Below are 16,445 nucleotides of genomic sequence, written 5' to 3' on the forward strand. Positions count from 1 at the left end.
AAAGAATGTTGCATCTTAAGGCTCTAAATAGTCTTAATTGAGCCTTAAATTTTGAATTCAGAATATGGAAATAGTATTGCAAAGTTTCCCATAAATTTATTTGATTCTTCTTTCTTGTTATTTTGAATAGGGAGGATGCAGTCAGCCTGACTCCACCTCCTTCCTGCTATGCCCTAAAAATGATTGAGATCTAAATAAATGTACGTGCATTTTTTGAATTTTGGAAAGGGATGGGAGGCATGATATTCTAGCAATGGTGAAAATGATGTACAGAACAATAAAATAAATAATTAAAAAAAAAGTTGAGAAGTTCTGTTTTGAATATTAGTTTCCTTTTCCTCAATTTTGATAATTCTGTCTCTATATGCATGTAGCAAATCTTAAACATTCTTACAAATTTTCAAAATCATTATTTATTATAAATAATATAGTTTATTTTATCAAAATATAGGTTTATATAACCTTTTCCAATACTTCAATATTTTATAACTACATACAAACTTATGATTACTTCACATTTACAACATTATACTATGGAGATAGTAAAATATGTATTTTAAACTGCATAAAAACTTTTTAAAATCAATTGTATCTATTTTTAAAATGATTTCTAAATGCAAAAAAGTACAGAATTTGCCTAAAATTAGAATGTGATATTAGAGGGCTCTGAATAAACCAAGAGTGAAATTACCACGAGTAAATTCTGGAGATGCTAACTTTTGAAGAGAGCTATCAATAATACTAAACTGAATTAATCAGCAATATTTAATCAAATCAGTAATATTAGTAATTTTTTTGTCACAAACTTAATTCCTTATAAGAGTGAAGAAATCAATAATAATTAAAGAAAATCTATAAAACCTGGCATCTTCAAATTTCAAATTAAACGAATTTTTGATATTATAGTCCCTGAAATCAAAACTTTGAACTTTAACACAATCTTTTCAAAGCAGTTTAAAATCATTTAGAATTCGTGTGACCAGGTAAATATTATGTCATTTGAAACATAAAATCTTTAATTTAGCTTCCTCATGCCCTTGCAAATAGCCCTTTTCCGAAGTGTTAACTGTGTCCAGTTTGGAGATAATTAAATATTTTATATTTATTATGAAGTTTATTTAATTAAATATTTTATATTTATTATGAAGTTTATTTAAATGGTCTGAATTTAGTTTCAAGTTTCAGATTTAAAAATTAATAATGGAAGAAAGTGATAATCTCTTTTTTAAAAGTCAGTTTTGCATATTTTAAAAATTACTAAAATCAAGGAGAGATTTTAGTGTCATAGAATAGCCTACATTTCCACTAAATAATTAAATATATCTGATTACAATTTGGGCAATGTGTGTAGCACAAAAAACGGCATTTGCTTATAATAAGTTTTACAGCTTTTCATTTATAAATTGAAATATGTAAAATACTGTTTTATAATATTTGACACAAAAACTTAAAATAATTAACTGGATGCATCAAAATTTCTTGCCTATTGCAGATAATAAAATAAGTTATTCAACCTCCAGATTGGTAATGAATAATATAAACTTGCAACTTTGAAGCAGATCTCAAAAAAATTAATTAATTAAGCTGTGATGAAAAACTGCAGTGGACAATGTTATAAATGTTAATGTATAAATAAACTTAAAATTATAAGTTTGCATGTAGAGGCTCTGCTTTTGAAAAAGACAATACAAATCAAACATTTTCTGTATTCAAATTTTTAATAATAAATTTAGAAGCAGTGGATTACATTACAAAATTCTTAGCAAACAAAAGTATTACACAAGTGACAAGACATTCATAGACTAGAAAATGTATCACAGAAAAGTTTAAACATAAATATATAAAAAGTGTAATAGTTTCTTTTTCCCTTCTGTTCTTTTAAATAATTCACCATCAATACAAAATATAATTTAAAATTATTATCAAGGTAACTACAATACAAGATTAGAAAGCTCTAAAAAAAATTTTTTTTTAATTTTGATCATTTGAAAGTGTGGTTTACATGAAAATATAAAATGTGAACCAACCACAGTTTTCAAATCGAAAATATCATACCCTCATAAAAATTTTCCACTTTTTTTTAGTGTTAATGCAGAACACAATCTACATGCATTTGAATTTTGTATGTCTTAAATATATTTAATTTTTTTACAAAATAAAACATAATAATTTATTTGTTAATGTTGGTAATAAGAAATTATGGAACATTAAAAAGCAATTTTAAAGAAAGAATGAAATTCTATAGCTATTTAGTGGAAGCATTTAAAATACATACATACATATATGACAAACATTTGCTAACTGAATTGACAGAAGAGAAATAAAAATATTTTTAAATATTAAATAGAGTTTACAGTACTCAAAAAATAAATATGCCAAACATCTAAATTGAACTGAAGACAAAACAAAACAGCTGGGTAAAAAATTAGGGAAAAGGGGGGGGGGGCAAAAAAAGTTCAACACATTCAAATAAAATTTTTAATTAAAATTTAATAAATCATTTTATGCATTCAACATTCAAATTCTCATTTATATTTTAAAATGAATACAAAAAACCGGAAAATGTTAAAATTGCAGTTGAATATTGTGCATTTAATTGTGTATGTGAAGAATTTTCTTTTAAGCAGATAATATTAAATATGCTCTGGTTAAGATAAAATATATACAGAATATATCTACAGAGTACATTTATCACCATTCATGGAATGATACTCTTAAAAGCACTACACATTTAACGAAAATTCTCTTTACAGTCCAAGAGAATTTAATTTGATTGTCTTATCATGGAAAGTTTAAAACACACATTTGCTTCCAATCATAAATATCTCAAAAACTGAAACATCACAATTATATAAGTAATTTTTAATTAACAGCACTCACAATGCATGATTCTATTTTTCTTAGAAAACTATAAAAATAATACTACATGTAAATTATGTAAAAATATGGGTGACTTCAAAGCTTTTCTCATGTGAATTGCACTTTATATGTTCTAAGAGTGACTAGGCATGATTATGCATTGATATTATTTAAATATAATATAAAGGAAACAGCCAGATGCAATTAAAATATCATATAACACACCAAAAAAATTTCATGCTAACAGTTGAATATATTCCTATATTATTTTATACAACATCAGAAATTTGTATTTTACAAATAATTTATATCTTCTAAAAACTGCATCAACAAACTTAAATTACTCATATAGAATTCAACAATTCATAAAAATTTCTTAAACTTAAGGATTTAAAATAAATTAACATCAGAAAGAAAAGAATATCAGTGCGTAAAGATGAATGTGGCACAGCTTTCAAACGCATATGTGGCACTGTATACTTTTTACTTTAAAATATGATAAAATATTGTTGACTGTTTATGATAATTACAGTCTTCTGATTAAAATACAAAACATGACTACACACATGAGAATTTTAAATGTATTAAGATAAATAAGGAGGTGGACGGCGAATCAAATTTTCCAACTCCTTCTGTTTCTTTAGTAGTCCCTAGGAGATTTAAAGAAAAATAAAAAAAGTTCAAAACTATTTTATCAATTTGTACACATTGCACATTTCAATGATTCTCATTTATGATATCACAATAAGCAGAGTATCATAATTAATTTTTGTTAAATAATAACTGTATTAATTGAAGTAATTTGCATACTTAAAATTTTTTAAAATGGCTATGATAAATTTTATCTATGTGATTTGTAATAAGTTTTAACATTCCTGACTCAAATAATAAATATTATTATTATTACATAATTTAAGTTTTTAAAATAATTATACTTAGATAAGCATAAAAAGAATAATTCAAAAAATTTTTGTCACGTCAAATATTTGTTTTCATTTCATTTTTACATAATTCTCAAGAACTTTCAGATTACATCTGCAACTTTTTCAGCATTTTTTAACTCTCAACTGTAATTTCAAACATTTGACTCATTACATTTCCCAACTATAAAGTGCATGCTTGTAACAATATAATAAATAACTTCTGAAAAAGATTGTTATGAATTTACAAGGAAAACTATAATGAATAGATTATATATTATTTTTTGGTAATAATTTAACATCCTCATGAATATTTTAAATAATTCATATAGTTTATGATATGCAATAAAAATTATTATTAAACTAATAATATGCATTTAAAGCTATGTTTAAAGGCCAGTATTAAATAAATTCAAAATTGAAATATAATTTTTCACTAGTTTTTACATAAAAATACATTTTTAATTACTAAAGGGCTATATTCAAACACTTGTAAAACAATTTATGACTGTAAAACAAAATTTTAAAGTAGCTAAAGTATTATTTCTTTCAGACTTGTCTTTGAAAATATGGACTACTAAAGTATGGAATATGATAATATAAACGAAGTTCAGAAACACAGATTAGACAATAGACAAAAGTAAGCAAAGTTTACCTGTCTCAAAGATGACAAGTTTTGTAAAATCCTGTCCTGTCGTGGTGTGGGCCTGCCTGTTACAACTTCAGGACACACTAGAGGATTCTAAAAATATAATTAAAGTTTTTTTTTAAATACAGATTAAATATAAAATAATTTAAACATCAATTAACTATCAACATAAACATTATTAAGAATTAAAAGCACAGAGAAATATTGTTTTCTGTTACTAATTAAATATCAAAATTTTCCACACACAGATATATCTTTTCATCATGTTTCATTTCATTGCCCTATGCAGATACTCTGATTTTTAAAAATTAAGGTTTGGAATAATACGCTTCAGTCAACCAATCATATTTTTTTTGCTTTTCAACCACTAAGCAAATTTATCTCAACATAGTTCAGATTTATGTATATTATGAGTGGACATGGAATTGTCATTGCCTTCACCAGCTGAGGTTCATGCACATAGTTCATTTTCAACTTTCACATGACCTTTAAAAGGCAAGCACTAATCATTTACTCCGTACTTTGCGAGAGATAGGCACTTTCAAACTGATTTTTTAAACTATGGAGGAGACCTTTGTTAGTAAAACATGTAATGATGATTCACTGTTATGAGCCTCCTGCTCTGACACGCTAATTACAACTAACAGATGTGATGAAAAGATAAATTAGCACTAATATTGACAAGTTCAAAGATGCATGTGTTTGCAAAATGTGTCATGATTACATTGACCTTTTTACATGAATAGAGCATGAAAGTCCCTGTTTGTATCTGAATATCACTGGTATTAATCAAATTAGATCAAGTACTAGTTACATGATGGCCTCCAAATATTTAAAAACTGTGTTTATACCTTCAAAATCTATTGCCTTGCTTGCTGTTATAACTGTTCCTCTCACAGATATCCTTTCTTTTCTAAATACTACAGTTTTTCAATAAATTTCATATATAGATTGTCAATTATTGCAATAATTCATCCTTTATTTTAAGCAAAAACATATCAGAAAAAAATATTTTGCATCACACAGTCAATCAACTTGTGAACGCAAAAGGTTCTTGCAGAAAATAAGTGCTATTCCACTGGAGAAACAAATGACAAGATAATGAAACATCCTTGTGTCTGTATTAATTATAATGTATGTTGTATGCAAGAAGTTTTTCCTAGGGATTTACTTTATTGAAATATTCACTTTATAAGTTGACAGGAACTATGTCTGCAATAAAATTTACGTATACTTGTATGCTTTTCCATAATATATATAAAACTAATAAAATTTATGACTTTGAAATAATTAAATCTAGATTCAAAAATATTATAAGAATTTTTGTTTAAAACTTATTTCTTACAGTAATCAGAACATTTATCCCTTTTTTAGAGTTATTTTTCTCAACAATATTAGTTACATATTTAAAAATAACTAAATAATTTATATTAGAGGAAGAACTACAATAAACCATACAAACCAAGCAGTTATAATATCATATTTATAGCTTAAATTTTTGGAGTAGCAGTAAGACATAAGCAGTTGCATGAGAAATGACAATAAACTGATGATGTGCAGCAGTCACTGTACATGTTACATGGTTGTTACCATTATACAATATTAGCTACATGAATGTTACAATATTTAGTTACATGAAGTACCGTATTTGACGGCATATAAGACGCACCCTTATTTAGAAGGCCACACACATGTAGATGTAGAAAAAGTTATGTGTGTCTAGACCTTTATCCAGACTAAAAATAGCATTCAGTATTGAAAGTTAACTTGTGTCCTTCACGTGTGTCACTGTTAGCCTACTATTATTATACCTATTATATCTACTATAATTATATCTAATAGATATATTAATCAAAATATCGATATACTATTTTATATTATGTGTTATATTATACTATGTACTATTTTGAATATTACTTTAAAAATAAACTGAAGTGTAGTGGGACTATACCTACATTACTTATAGTAAACATTGGGTGTCCCACTACATTTCCACCTGAACCTGAACCTGTGTCCTTCACGTATAAGACGCAGGTAACTTTTATGAGACCAAATTTAGGAAAAAAAGTGCGTCTTATATGCCGTCAAATACGGTAACTACTACTGTTGAGACTAATACTTCAACAATATTAATTACATTTTTAGACATTTAACTAAGAAATTTTACACCATGTATCATGTTTCAGTAATGCATAAAAATATGTATGAATGAGAAAGATACCTGATTAGCAGATTTACCCCTTGAACTTCCAGCAGAGGAAGCAGATGCTGCTTCACTTTTCTCACTACTTTCAGCCGAAGAAGCTCGACTGCCTTCAGCTACTCGAGACCTGACTACACTTTCTAGGTCAAAACTTTCTTGGTCACTCCATTTACGTCTCTGAGGTGGATGCGGTGGTATTAGTTCATAATGAAATGATTCTCCAAGTGTTCTAGGATAAACACCAGGCACATGAGGAGGTGAAAATGTATGACAGTTAGTAACAGGATAAAATGTTTCTTGGCTGTGCCATTTACGGCGCATTGGTGGAAGGCTGGCACCTCCACAAGAAGGTAAAGGAAAACTGTCAATCCTTCTGGAAGGTGATGGTTCAGAACCACCAATGATGGATGGAAGATTATCTGAACTTTGTGATTCTCTTCGATGAAGTAATGATCTAGGCAAACGACTATTATGTGATGGGCTGTAACTAAAATATGCTATAGTCTCAGCAGAACCACACTCCGAACGGAAAGCAGATGGTTGATGATAGCGAGGTGTTGAATTACTCCTGAATGGTCGATAGGATCTGAAGGCAAAATGAGTAATTATCAACATATCATTTATAATCATTGTTTAATAATTCTAATTTTATATAAGATTATTTTTCTATATTGCACACTTTTAAACAAAAGAAAAGTTTATTACTATATATTAATTAAAACTGGAAAACTGAAAGAGAATAATATAACCTGAATGAAACTGTTCAATATTCAGACCATACAATATTAGGTTTATTAATCAAGATGCATACATAACCACTTCTCAGACATAAATATAAAATAATATTAATGGTTTGGGAAAATTTATAAATTTTATATTTAAATGAAAATCATCTTTTTTATAATAATAAAATATCCAATATTTACATGCTAATATAGTTTGTAGAAGAATTCTGCTAGGTATTTTTATTGAATAACTAAAAACAAAGAGCAACTGGTGATACTTATCGGGTATCTTGGTCTTGTTCTTATTTTCAACTGGTGATTGCAAATTTGCTATAAGTATATTCAAAGTAATTTTAAGTTTTCATAATACATAGTGTTTCACAAGATAAATCTCCAATCAAACACATTTTTTTAGAAGCATAAAATGAAGTTTACGAAATAGAATAACATGGAGATGTGGAACCACATGCAGAAAGTGCTACAAATGTTCCCTGTAGCATTTTTCAAGTTTTCATAATACAAAGTGTTTCACAAGATAAATCTCCAATCAAACATATTTTTTTAGAAGCATAAAATGAAGTTTACAAAATAGGATAACATGGAGATGTAGAACCACATGCAAAAAGTGCTACAAATGTTCCCTGTAGCATTCCCTATTAATATACTGGATTGCTCCTATAATGTTCCTTTTTAAATCTTTTAATATGTGAAACTTATCTTAGTATGCATGACATTTCAAGCATTCCAAAATGGAAAATCAAGAAAAGTCAAATGAGAATTGAATTGACTGGAATTAAATGAAGATTTATTGATCATCAAAGACAGCCAGTCATAGCAAAAGTCTAAAATACTGCTTATAATGTCCAGCTGTTCGACATTATGTGGTTTTCTTCCCATAAACTTCTAATAATTCATACCTTGATCTTGTTATAGATTATATTATATAAAATATCAAAACAAACATCTGCTCTGCAACAGCATATACAACCATCCCAAACAACAATCAGTGACTCTAGAACATGCATACACTGCCCCAACAGAAAGAGTCATCTAGTGAGAAGATTTTAGTAATGAATGCTGAATTTCATGGTTCATTTGTAAGTAACATATCTTATTTCTGTAATGAGTTAAGCAAATAATATAAGTAGTTATCTATGAGGATTATTTAGTGAAATGTCCTAAATGGTCACACTTAAAATGAACAAATTTACATGCCCTCTACAATGGAATTTCAAATTCCAATTTTTATCAAAAAGTGTTATGCATATTAAAGTAATAATATGAAAGTGAATTGTCAAATTGTAATTTCAGCAGCTTATAGGAAAAATGGCTAAAAATTTGAGATTATGCAAGATGTGTGGTCTCATTTTTGTCACACAATCAGTTTATATCCAACAAAAATCAAATCACAAATGCTTGAAGATATAATATGAATAAATGACAAAAACAGATTTTTTATTGTTAAAATTTAAAACAATAGAGGAACCATGTATTGCCAAACTAACACTTCAGCATGACAGACTGAATCAAATACTTAAAAAATAAATTACAAAGAATCACACAGATAACATTAGCTTATAGAATCTTCTTGTTTGTTTTGGAAGCATAAAAAGTAGACGCTACTGAAAGACAAAGCAGCAAATTCTCACTATGTCTTGAAAGAGAAAATGACTGCAGATGAAGGTTATAACAACCTTTTCATTTTAACTAAATGGAACAGAACATGCATTCACTTGGTGCTCACAAACTAACCACCACTTGTGGCTAAGTAACTTGAACACAAAATAGTATGTACAATCACAATGAAATAAAGTTTAGCTACACGACTGGCTCTTACTCAATCTAACTTCTTAATCAGCTGCACACAGCAAAGCCAAGCCTAAAATATCAATACAATCTAAAGTTAGTACAAGGATAGCACAAAAATACTCAGGTATAGATAGAGCCACTTCAACTATGCGGCATAAACTCGAAACTAACTCTCCTACTTAAAGCTCTTAAAAATACTATTTCCAACTCATTTACATTTGCACATACATAATTTAAATTTGCATTCTGGCAGAAACTTGAAATCAGAAGGGAAAGGAAAGTTTCTTAAAATAAAAATAAGTGGTGAAAAAACAAATGATGCCACTAATTATTACTCAAAATTCAGCTCTTCAATTTCATTCAGAACATAAGATGGCAGCATCATATTGTAATGTTTTACATTATCAATGTAAATTCAAAATAAGTATATTAAATAGGAACTGGGGAAAATCTTTGAGAACTTACCTTGTTTCAAAATCAGAGCTACTGTAGCCAAGTGTACAGTCAGAGCTGCTTGCAGCCCTTCTCGAACATAAATTAGGATAAGACGTAACAGTTGAGCGCCTTGATGTCTGATTAGCTTTTTGAGCAGCAAGTTCCCGAGCCCAATGCTGCTTTCTTAACTCTTGCATTCTTTTGCGTTTGGTAAAATGTGGATCCCTTTCGGTCATTCTAACATAAGATTTTGATGGTTGATTCACTCCCCATTTGGGTCGATCATTGACTGTTAAACCGTCACTGCACTGAGGACGGCGTTGTGCTTTATAAGGTTTGTTATGTTGCACTCGAATTACACGTTTCGCAACTGGACTGTGAAATGAACTAGAATTGCTAAAAGAAAAGAAATTTACACAATTAATGTTCAATAATGTATAATTTATAAAGAAAATATAAAAATAAAACTCAGTTTAGCCTGATGTTTGCCAGATTAAAAGTAATTTAATCTAATTAAGAACCAATTAACTCTGTACTGCTTAAGTTTTGCTCCCTAGTGTATAATTTGGAAGATAAATTAAAGGTCTTATGTGATATCAAATGCAATACTGTGGAAACAGGTTATTTGCTAACCAAAGTGGATTATAAATAGCACAGTAGTTTAACATTATATAATAGCCCAAAGAATTTGAAAGACTACTGAAAACATTCCTTATAAGTAAATAAAATAAATAAATTTTGGCATTTCATTTACAAACAAAAAATAGTACTCTGAAACTATAATAAATAAAGAGGGTGATTCAAAAGTCACACACATCAAACACACACAACCAAAAACTGGAAATTCCCCGATGGACACTAATGGCAAATTGTTTCAATGAATGACACCCCTCTACTGGTACATGTAATATATCACTTGAAAGTTTAGTTGCAGCTTTCACTGTTAGTTTTAACACTATAATTATGAAAGCAGTCATTTTGACCACAAATAAAATTAAATTCTTCATTATGACTGGAAGTTATTTCAATAGTTCTTCACTGTTTAACAGAAGGCTAACATGGCTTGGTGTATCAGCATCTTGACACCATTTGCTTTGGTTTCATTTTTATTTTCATACCAGGTGTTATTTGAAAGTTGATTGGAACCAATGTAATGTCCCCTTCTTAACGTGGTAATGTCCCAAACGTGATTCATATTTTTTTTCTGTCTGAAAGCTATAGTAAATTCTTTGCCTCTTGTTTTGTGTCCTCAGTGTACATAATTTCATTTCCAATTGTTCAAGGCTTCTTCTGATATGTAATTTCCTTTATGCTATTAATCATTTCACATACAGCCATTGGAAGAAAATATCTATCAGAAGAAATGGTATAAGTTTTCAAGAATTATCTACAGACAATTCTGCTCCTGAAATTAGTTCTCATGAAGAATCAAATGCATCAAAATTTATTCTATTTCATCTGATGTAGATTGGATTAATCCAACTATAACAAGTGAATCCAATTAATAAAGTAGCAGTTCTATTTTTTTCTAAAACATTTCACCATCTGGTTCTGAGGAAGAAAAAGACATTCCTTCATCATTTCCATATTGAACATAAAATTTTAGCAAAAGGAAGTTGTGGAGGTCAAGGATTTAACCTTGAATGATAATTTAATCAAGGACAAGGATGTAGTCTATGATTCAAGAAGACAAAAAACATAAGGAACAAGGTTCAGTCTGTTACAAAAATTAAGACAAATGAAGAAAATGAAACAAAAGAAAAGAAATAGCAAATGATGGTACAGTGTGGAAAAAAAAAATTATTTTAGCAAATTCATTTAAAGACTTCCTCTTTAAAATGTTTTGTAAGAAACAGGTAGGCAAGTTACTTTTCTGTTTGAAAAGTAATTGATAAGAACACAACACATGGGAAATTTTGATAAATGAAAAAATACAGCATCATATACCACAGTGCAAGAAACAGAAATAAAACAGCTGCATCAAATGTTGGGAAATCTAACCTGGAGCTTGTGACTTGTTAAGTTAGACAATTTTATTGCTCTGTTACATGCTTACAGCATTTTGGCTGCCAAAGGACTTCCTGTTTTGAGTCCAAATCTTGGGTCCCAAAATTTATCAATGAAACAGTGCCTACGGACAGATTCTTGGAAATAATGAAACATGTGTGCTTTGACTTAAAGTTAACTAAACATGAAGATTACAAACTGATCGATTTGTTCTTGCTTTAGGGGCAGGAAGTACCAGTAATGAGAACTCTTTATTGTGTTAAGAAACAGGTGAAAATATTACAATTGATGAACAATTGTTTCCTTCCAAGTTAAGATGACTCTTTATTCAGTATATGCCACACAGCAGTGATAAATTCAGCACAAAATTATGGCTTTTAGCTGATGTAAAATCAAAGTAAATGGATATCCTCATTTGCAAAAAGATGAAAGAAGACCAGATGAAGAAACTGCTGAGGAGCAAGCCATTTATTGGCTTACAGAACCCTTTTATGATAATGGAAAAAAACGTCACTACAGGCATTTTTTTTACTTTTTTGAATTTAAAAAATTAGAAATAAAAGAATTAGCTATGTTGGCAAAGTCAATCATACAAAAAAGATATCTCTTTCATTCAAATTAGGAAAGATGAGTTACAGTCTAGGAACGTTATCAAGTATGATATTGTTACGTTATTTTCTTCCTTGACATTCGTAAGGTGGTTTGTGTGGATTTGGAGTGAATAACGACAACACTTGATGAAGTATCGAAACACAATTTATTTACCAATATTAATCAGGACAGCTCCAAAACACTTTTACAATTGTCGATGAACTACTATAAATACGCTGACATGATCAGTGACACAGCCTCCAGGTTACCAGGCTATCACGGTGGAGACAGCTTCAGGGCAAAGCACTAGATTACAGCTCCCGACTCTGGTTGGTCGTGCTTGGAGCTCCACATACTCTCGAGACTCTCCACGCTAAAACTCGCGATGCACTCGACGACACACAGAGCACAGCTCCTGGCTCTTCGGTTCAGTCATTCCTGGAGCTCAACACACTCTCTCGACGATGCACTAACAGCGATATACTAAGAGACTCCTTCGGTGAACTCGATGACCCATTCAGCACTCACTGCCCGGCTGTCAACTCGGGATTGACTCTGCAGGGATCGATCCGCTAGACGAGACACCAACTTGATACTAACTAACTCGCACTCTAGACGAGGCACACACTACTCTGACTGTGGATCAGCAGGGTTTATACAGCTTTCGGCTTGTGTTCGAGAACATTCTGGACTAAAGCGATAAGAATTCGCTCCAGAAGGTTTCCCATCCGTCCATGGCATATTGCCAATTTTGTCACAAAAAAAAAAAAAAAACGATTTCTTGCCAAATGTGACAACCCTGCTTTCCCTTACCATTTTATGGCAACCCTAAAACTGCTTTGCGGGGAAGCCATTTTACCGCGCCTGTACATTTTTTAACAATATTCTCATGCCATATCAGGTAAAATGAACAAAAATGTACTTGTGAATACACTTCATTCAATTCTAAAAGATGCATCAAATGAAATAAAGAAGAAAACACCCAAAATTGCCCGAAATGGCCTGAAAATATTCCATCAAGTCTTCAGCTTATCTCAGCCAGCACATGTGATTTTAAACATCTCAATTTATCAATGATATTGATGGATCATCTATAAAAAGATTGCTGACAAGGCAAACATTAGACATCATTATTTTATTTTAGATCTGGCTGAATAATATGAGAAAATTACATTTCTTCAAAGAACTTCCGAAGGTTAAGATATGCCTTTCACAAATAAGTGTAAACAATGTCACATAATCAATGTAAGGAAAATAAAACTGTATATGCTTGTGCATGATGCAATAAATATATGTGTGGGCCTCGCATAGGGAAAATTACTAAATTAATCATTTGTGTTAATTTCAAAAACATATACTGTAAGCAATTTATTTCATTTTCAAAACTCTGTACATCTATACTTTATTTAAAAAAAATAAAAAGCAATACTTAATTATACAAATATCTAAATTTAAAAAAAAAAAAAAAAAAAAAAAAAAAAAAATTGTGGAGCACATAAAATTAATATTAATGACTGATATTGTAAAAGAGAAACCGATGCCATGCAATTCCTGTAGAATTTAAAAAAAAAAAAAAAAATGAATATTTAACTCTGTAACAAAATTAATTTCACAAATTAAATTTTAACATTATTAAAAAAATAAAAAATTAATAGATTTTTTAACTAAGTTGCAGTCAAAATGACCACATACCATAGAGAGAGGTAAACTAAAAAAGGCCAAAATGCTAGTGTTAAATACTCTTTGTTTGGTGCAAGACTGGAGATGAGTTTTTCTATAGCAGAATGAATTTTTATGATTGAATATTACTTTCCAAAGTATAAATTTGATTGTTATGCCATCTTCCTCACACTCTTTACTTTTGACTGCAATATTTTATTTCTACTTCGGGCATTTTGACTAAACTCAGAAGAGAGAGGCAACAATATCTTTTCTTAAATTGGACACTTCCTGTTTTAAAAATCAGATTACCAATCAGAAAAGCAGTCTTTATATATTTTATTTATTTTAGGTTCACAAACATTTGGGAACGCGTCTAAACACTTCAACAGTTTTTCAGTAAGAATATGTTGCAAAATAATGCTCATTCATAAAAATTCATGCTAACTAGAAGAAATTCATAATAAATAAAACAAATAAAGAACTACACCAAATAAACAGTCTCTAAAGTTAATAGCATAAACTGTAAATGAAACGTCAAGTGAGATACTACTTATACCAATATAGAGGTGTCAACCATTGAAACTATTTGCCATTAGGTTCATTATGGAACTGTCATAATTTTTTTTTTAATTTGATGTACATGACTTTTAGATCACCCTGTTCAAGATTCGCTGTTTTTACTAATATAATGATAAGCATGAAATAAACATGACAATTATATACAAACCTTTCTGTCGATTCAGCATCATCCACAGAATACTTTCCATAGTGAATATCAGTCTGAGTTCCAAAGTCTCGCCTATGACCTGCTTTAGCTCTAACTCTAAATATGGAAGGTGTTAACACTCTATCTACTACATAAACTGAACTTTTTTCAGAATCAGAAACTGGTACTGTTTGCACACCAAGTTCTTTTTTGCAATCTGTGTCATGTTTTGGTTCTGGTTCATTTTTCAATGGACTATTACTTGATTTTAATGAACAAGTTGAAATGTTTTCTTTACTGTCTGTAAATAAAACTGCATATAAGTTATATACTAATATTCACAAATCTAGGATATTTTCTAATTCATTTTGACATCTAATAAAATATTTCATTTAATTAAAATATTTAAATTCAAGCAGGAAAATTTATCTTCTGCTCTGAAAAAGCATTTCAAGAATGACATGTAAAAGAAATTAAATGCTATTAAATGATTAAATGATCATTTATCTATTTAACATTACATCTATTGACATGATATAATGGCTTTCAGTACATCTACTGACATGAGAAATAATACTTATGCTTTTTCCACTGTAAAAATAAAAGTTATAAAATTTGTAAAGTTATAAAATTTTCAAAAACAGGAAACATAAATTCTTAAAAATCTTAGATGAATACTAGATATGGCATATAGCCTAATAGCTTATTTTTCTGTTTAATAATACATAAATCGTGAAATTACAAATTTCAAATCCAGAGGAATCTCTCTAAATAAGCAGCAATGGAACCTTGGATAAGAAAATTCCAAGTAAGATAATTCCCTTTATTTCAAAGAAAATTTCTCAGAATTCTAGATAAAAGCTTTCTCGAGACTATTGAATACATATTTCTAGAATTTACCTGCTCATGTTTTGGGATGACATCAGAAGAAATGCAGCATTTAAAATATTTTTTATTTATCAGCCACAATTAAATAAAAAATATAAAAAATTTTAAAAGATTTTTTTAATTTAAAACACGTACATGACTTTATATTTCAGAAAAACAAAATTAAACATTTAAAAACTATCATACATAGTCTTATAATAAAGTTATGAAATTCTTAAGTTATAATGGCATATAATTTATAGAATGTCTGCCAGCTGACATGATTATATGCATAGCTCCAAAAATTTGATATGTATAAAAAAAAGCTTCACAACATGTGCTGACATAGATGAAAATTTCTTGGTAAAGCTAATGAAAGTGTAGAATCCTTCATCAGCTTCCTTCCATATAGCTTCTTGCTTTGAGTGTCATCATCTCTATTCTTCTCATCATCCTTTTCCTTTGCAGTACATATCCAATCATTTTGAATCATCTTGAGAAAGTGAGACAGGAACAGAATTATCTGCATCGACTCAAGTTTCTTTTTCTTTACTAATACTAAGCTTCAGCAGCCTAGCAGCGGCCGAGCAGTGATGTTGCTGAACACTGGCAGTTTGGTCTGAGGTTCAAATCCCACGAACGGACTGGCTGCATGGCTGTTTTTGTGGTTTTTCACATGTGTAATGTGTATACAAGCCAGTTTCCCTTAGAAGTCCTCCGTGAAGGCTTGCCTCCCTTCAGGCAGATAGCCCTTAAGAATTTGTCATAATCACATAAAACTAAACCAAAACTAACCTTCTCCAAACATGCAATTAAATCCAAGTTTTGGCCAAAGGTGTTGGACATGCTTTAAAATGAAGAGACTACATCTTTCGACTCATCATCACAAATATGATCACAGATCACAATTTATGCCAATGGTAATGAAAAGCAATGTTCATTACATCTTTCCAGGCAATAGACTAAATAAATATGACATCTTTCAATGGAAATTGCTTCTTAAAATCATGGG

General features: G+C 29.6%; 1 protein-coding gene across 4 annotated transcripts in view; it reads right to left on the reverse strand.

The window, feature by feature from the left end:
• Positions 1–1,697: 1,697 nt before the first annotated feature.
• The window catches only part of LOC118188176 (uncharacterized), a 155,810-nt gene continuing 141,062 nt past the window's right edge, over positions 1,698–16,445 (reverse strand). For 3 of the 4 annotated variants that reach the window (XM_085813506.1, XM_085813507.1, XM_035358545.2), the window contains 5 exons: positions 14,588–14,879; positions 9,631–9,996; positions 6,650–7,217; positions 4,435–4,521; positions 1,698–3,509 (listed from right to left, as the gene is read on the reverse strand). In XM_085813506.1, the coding sequence (XP_085669632.1) occupies positions 3,444–3,509; positions 4,435–4,521; positions 6,650–7,217; positions 9,631–9,996; positions 14,588–14,879 (1,379 nt within the window). In that variant the 3' untranslated portion in view covers positions 1,698–3,443. The remainder of the gene's footprint in view (positions 3,510–4,434; positions 4,522–6,649; positions 7,218–9,630; positions 9,997–14,587; positions 14,880–16,445) is intronic. The other variant, XM_085813508.1, reaches the window with a different exon arrangement.

Source organism: Stegodyphus dumicola, chromosome 3, assembly GCF_044657685.1.
Source record: "Stegodyphus dumicola isolate Sdum_Otavi_A_Nest chromosome 3, ASM4465768v1".
Lineage (NCBI taxonomy): Eukaryota > Metazoa > Arthropoda > Arachnida > Araneae > Eresidae > Stegodyphus > Stegodyphus dumicola.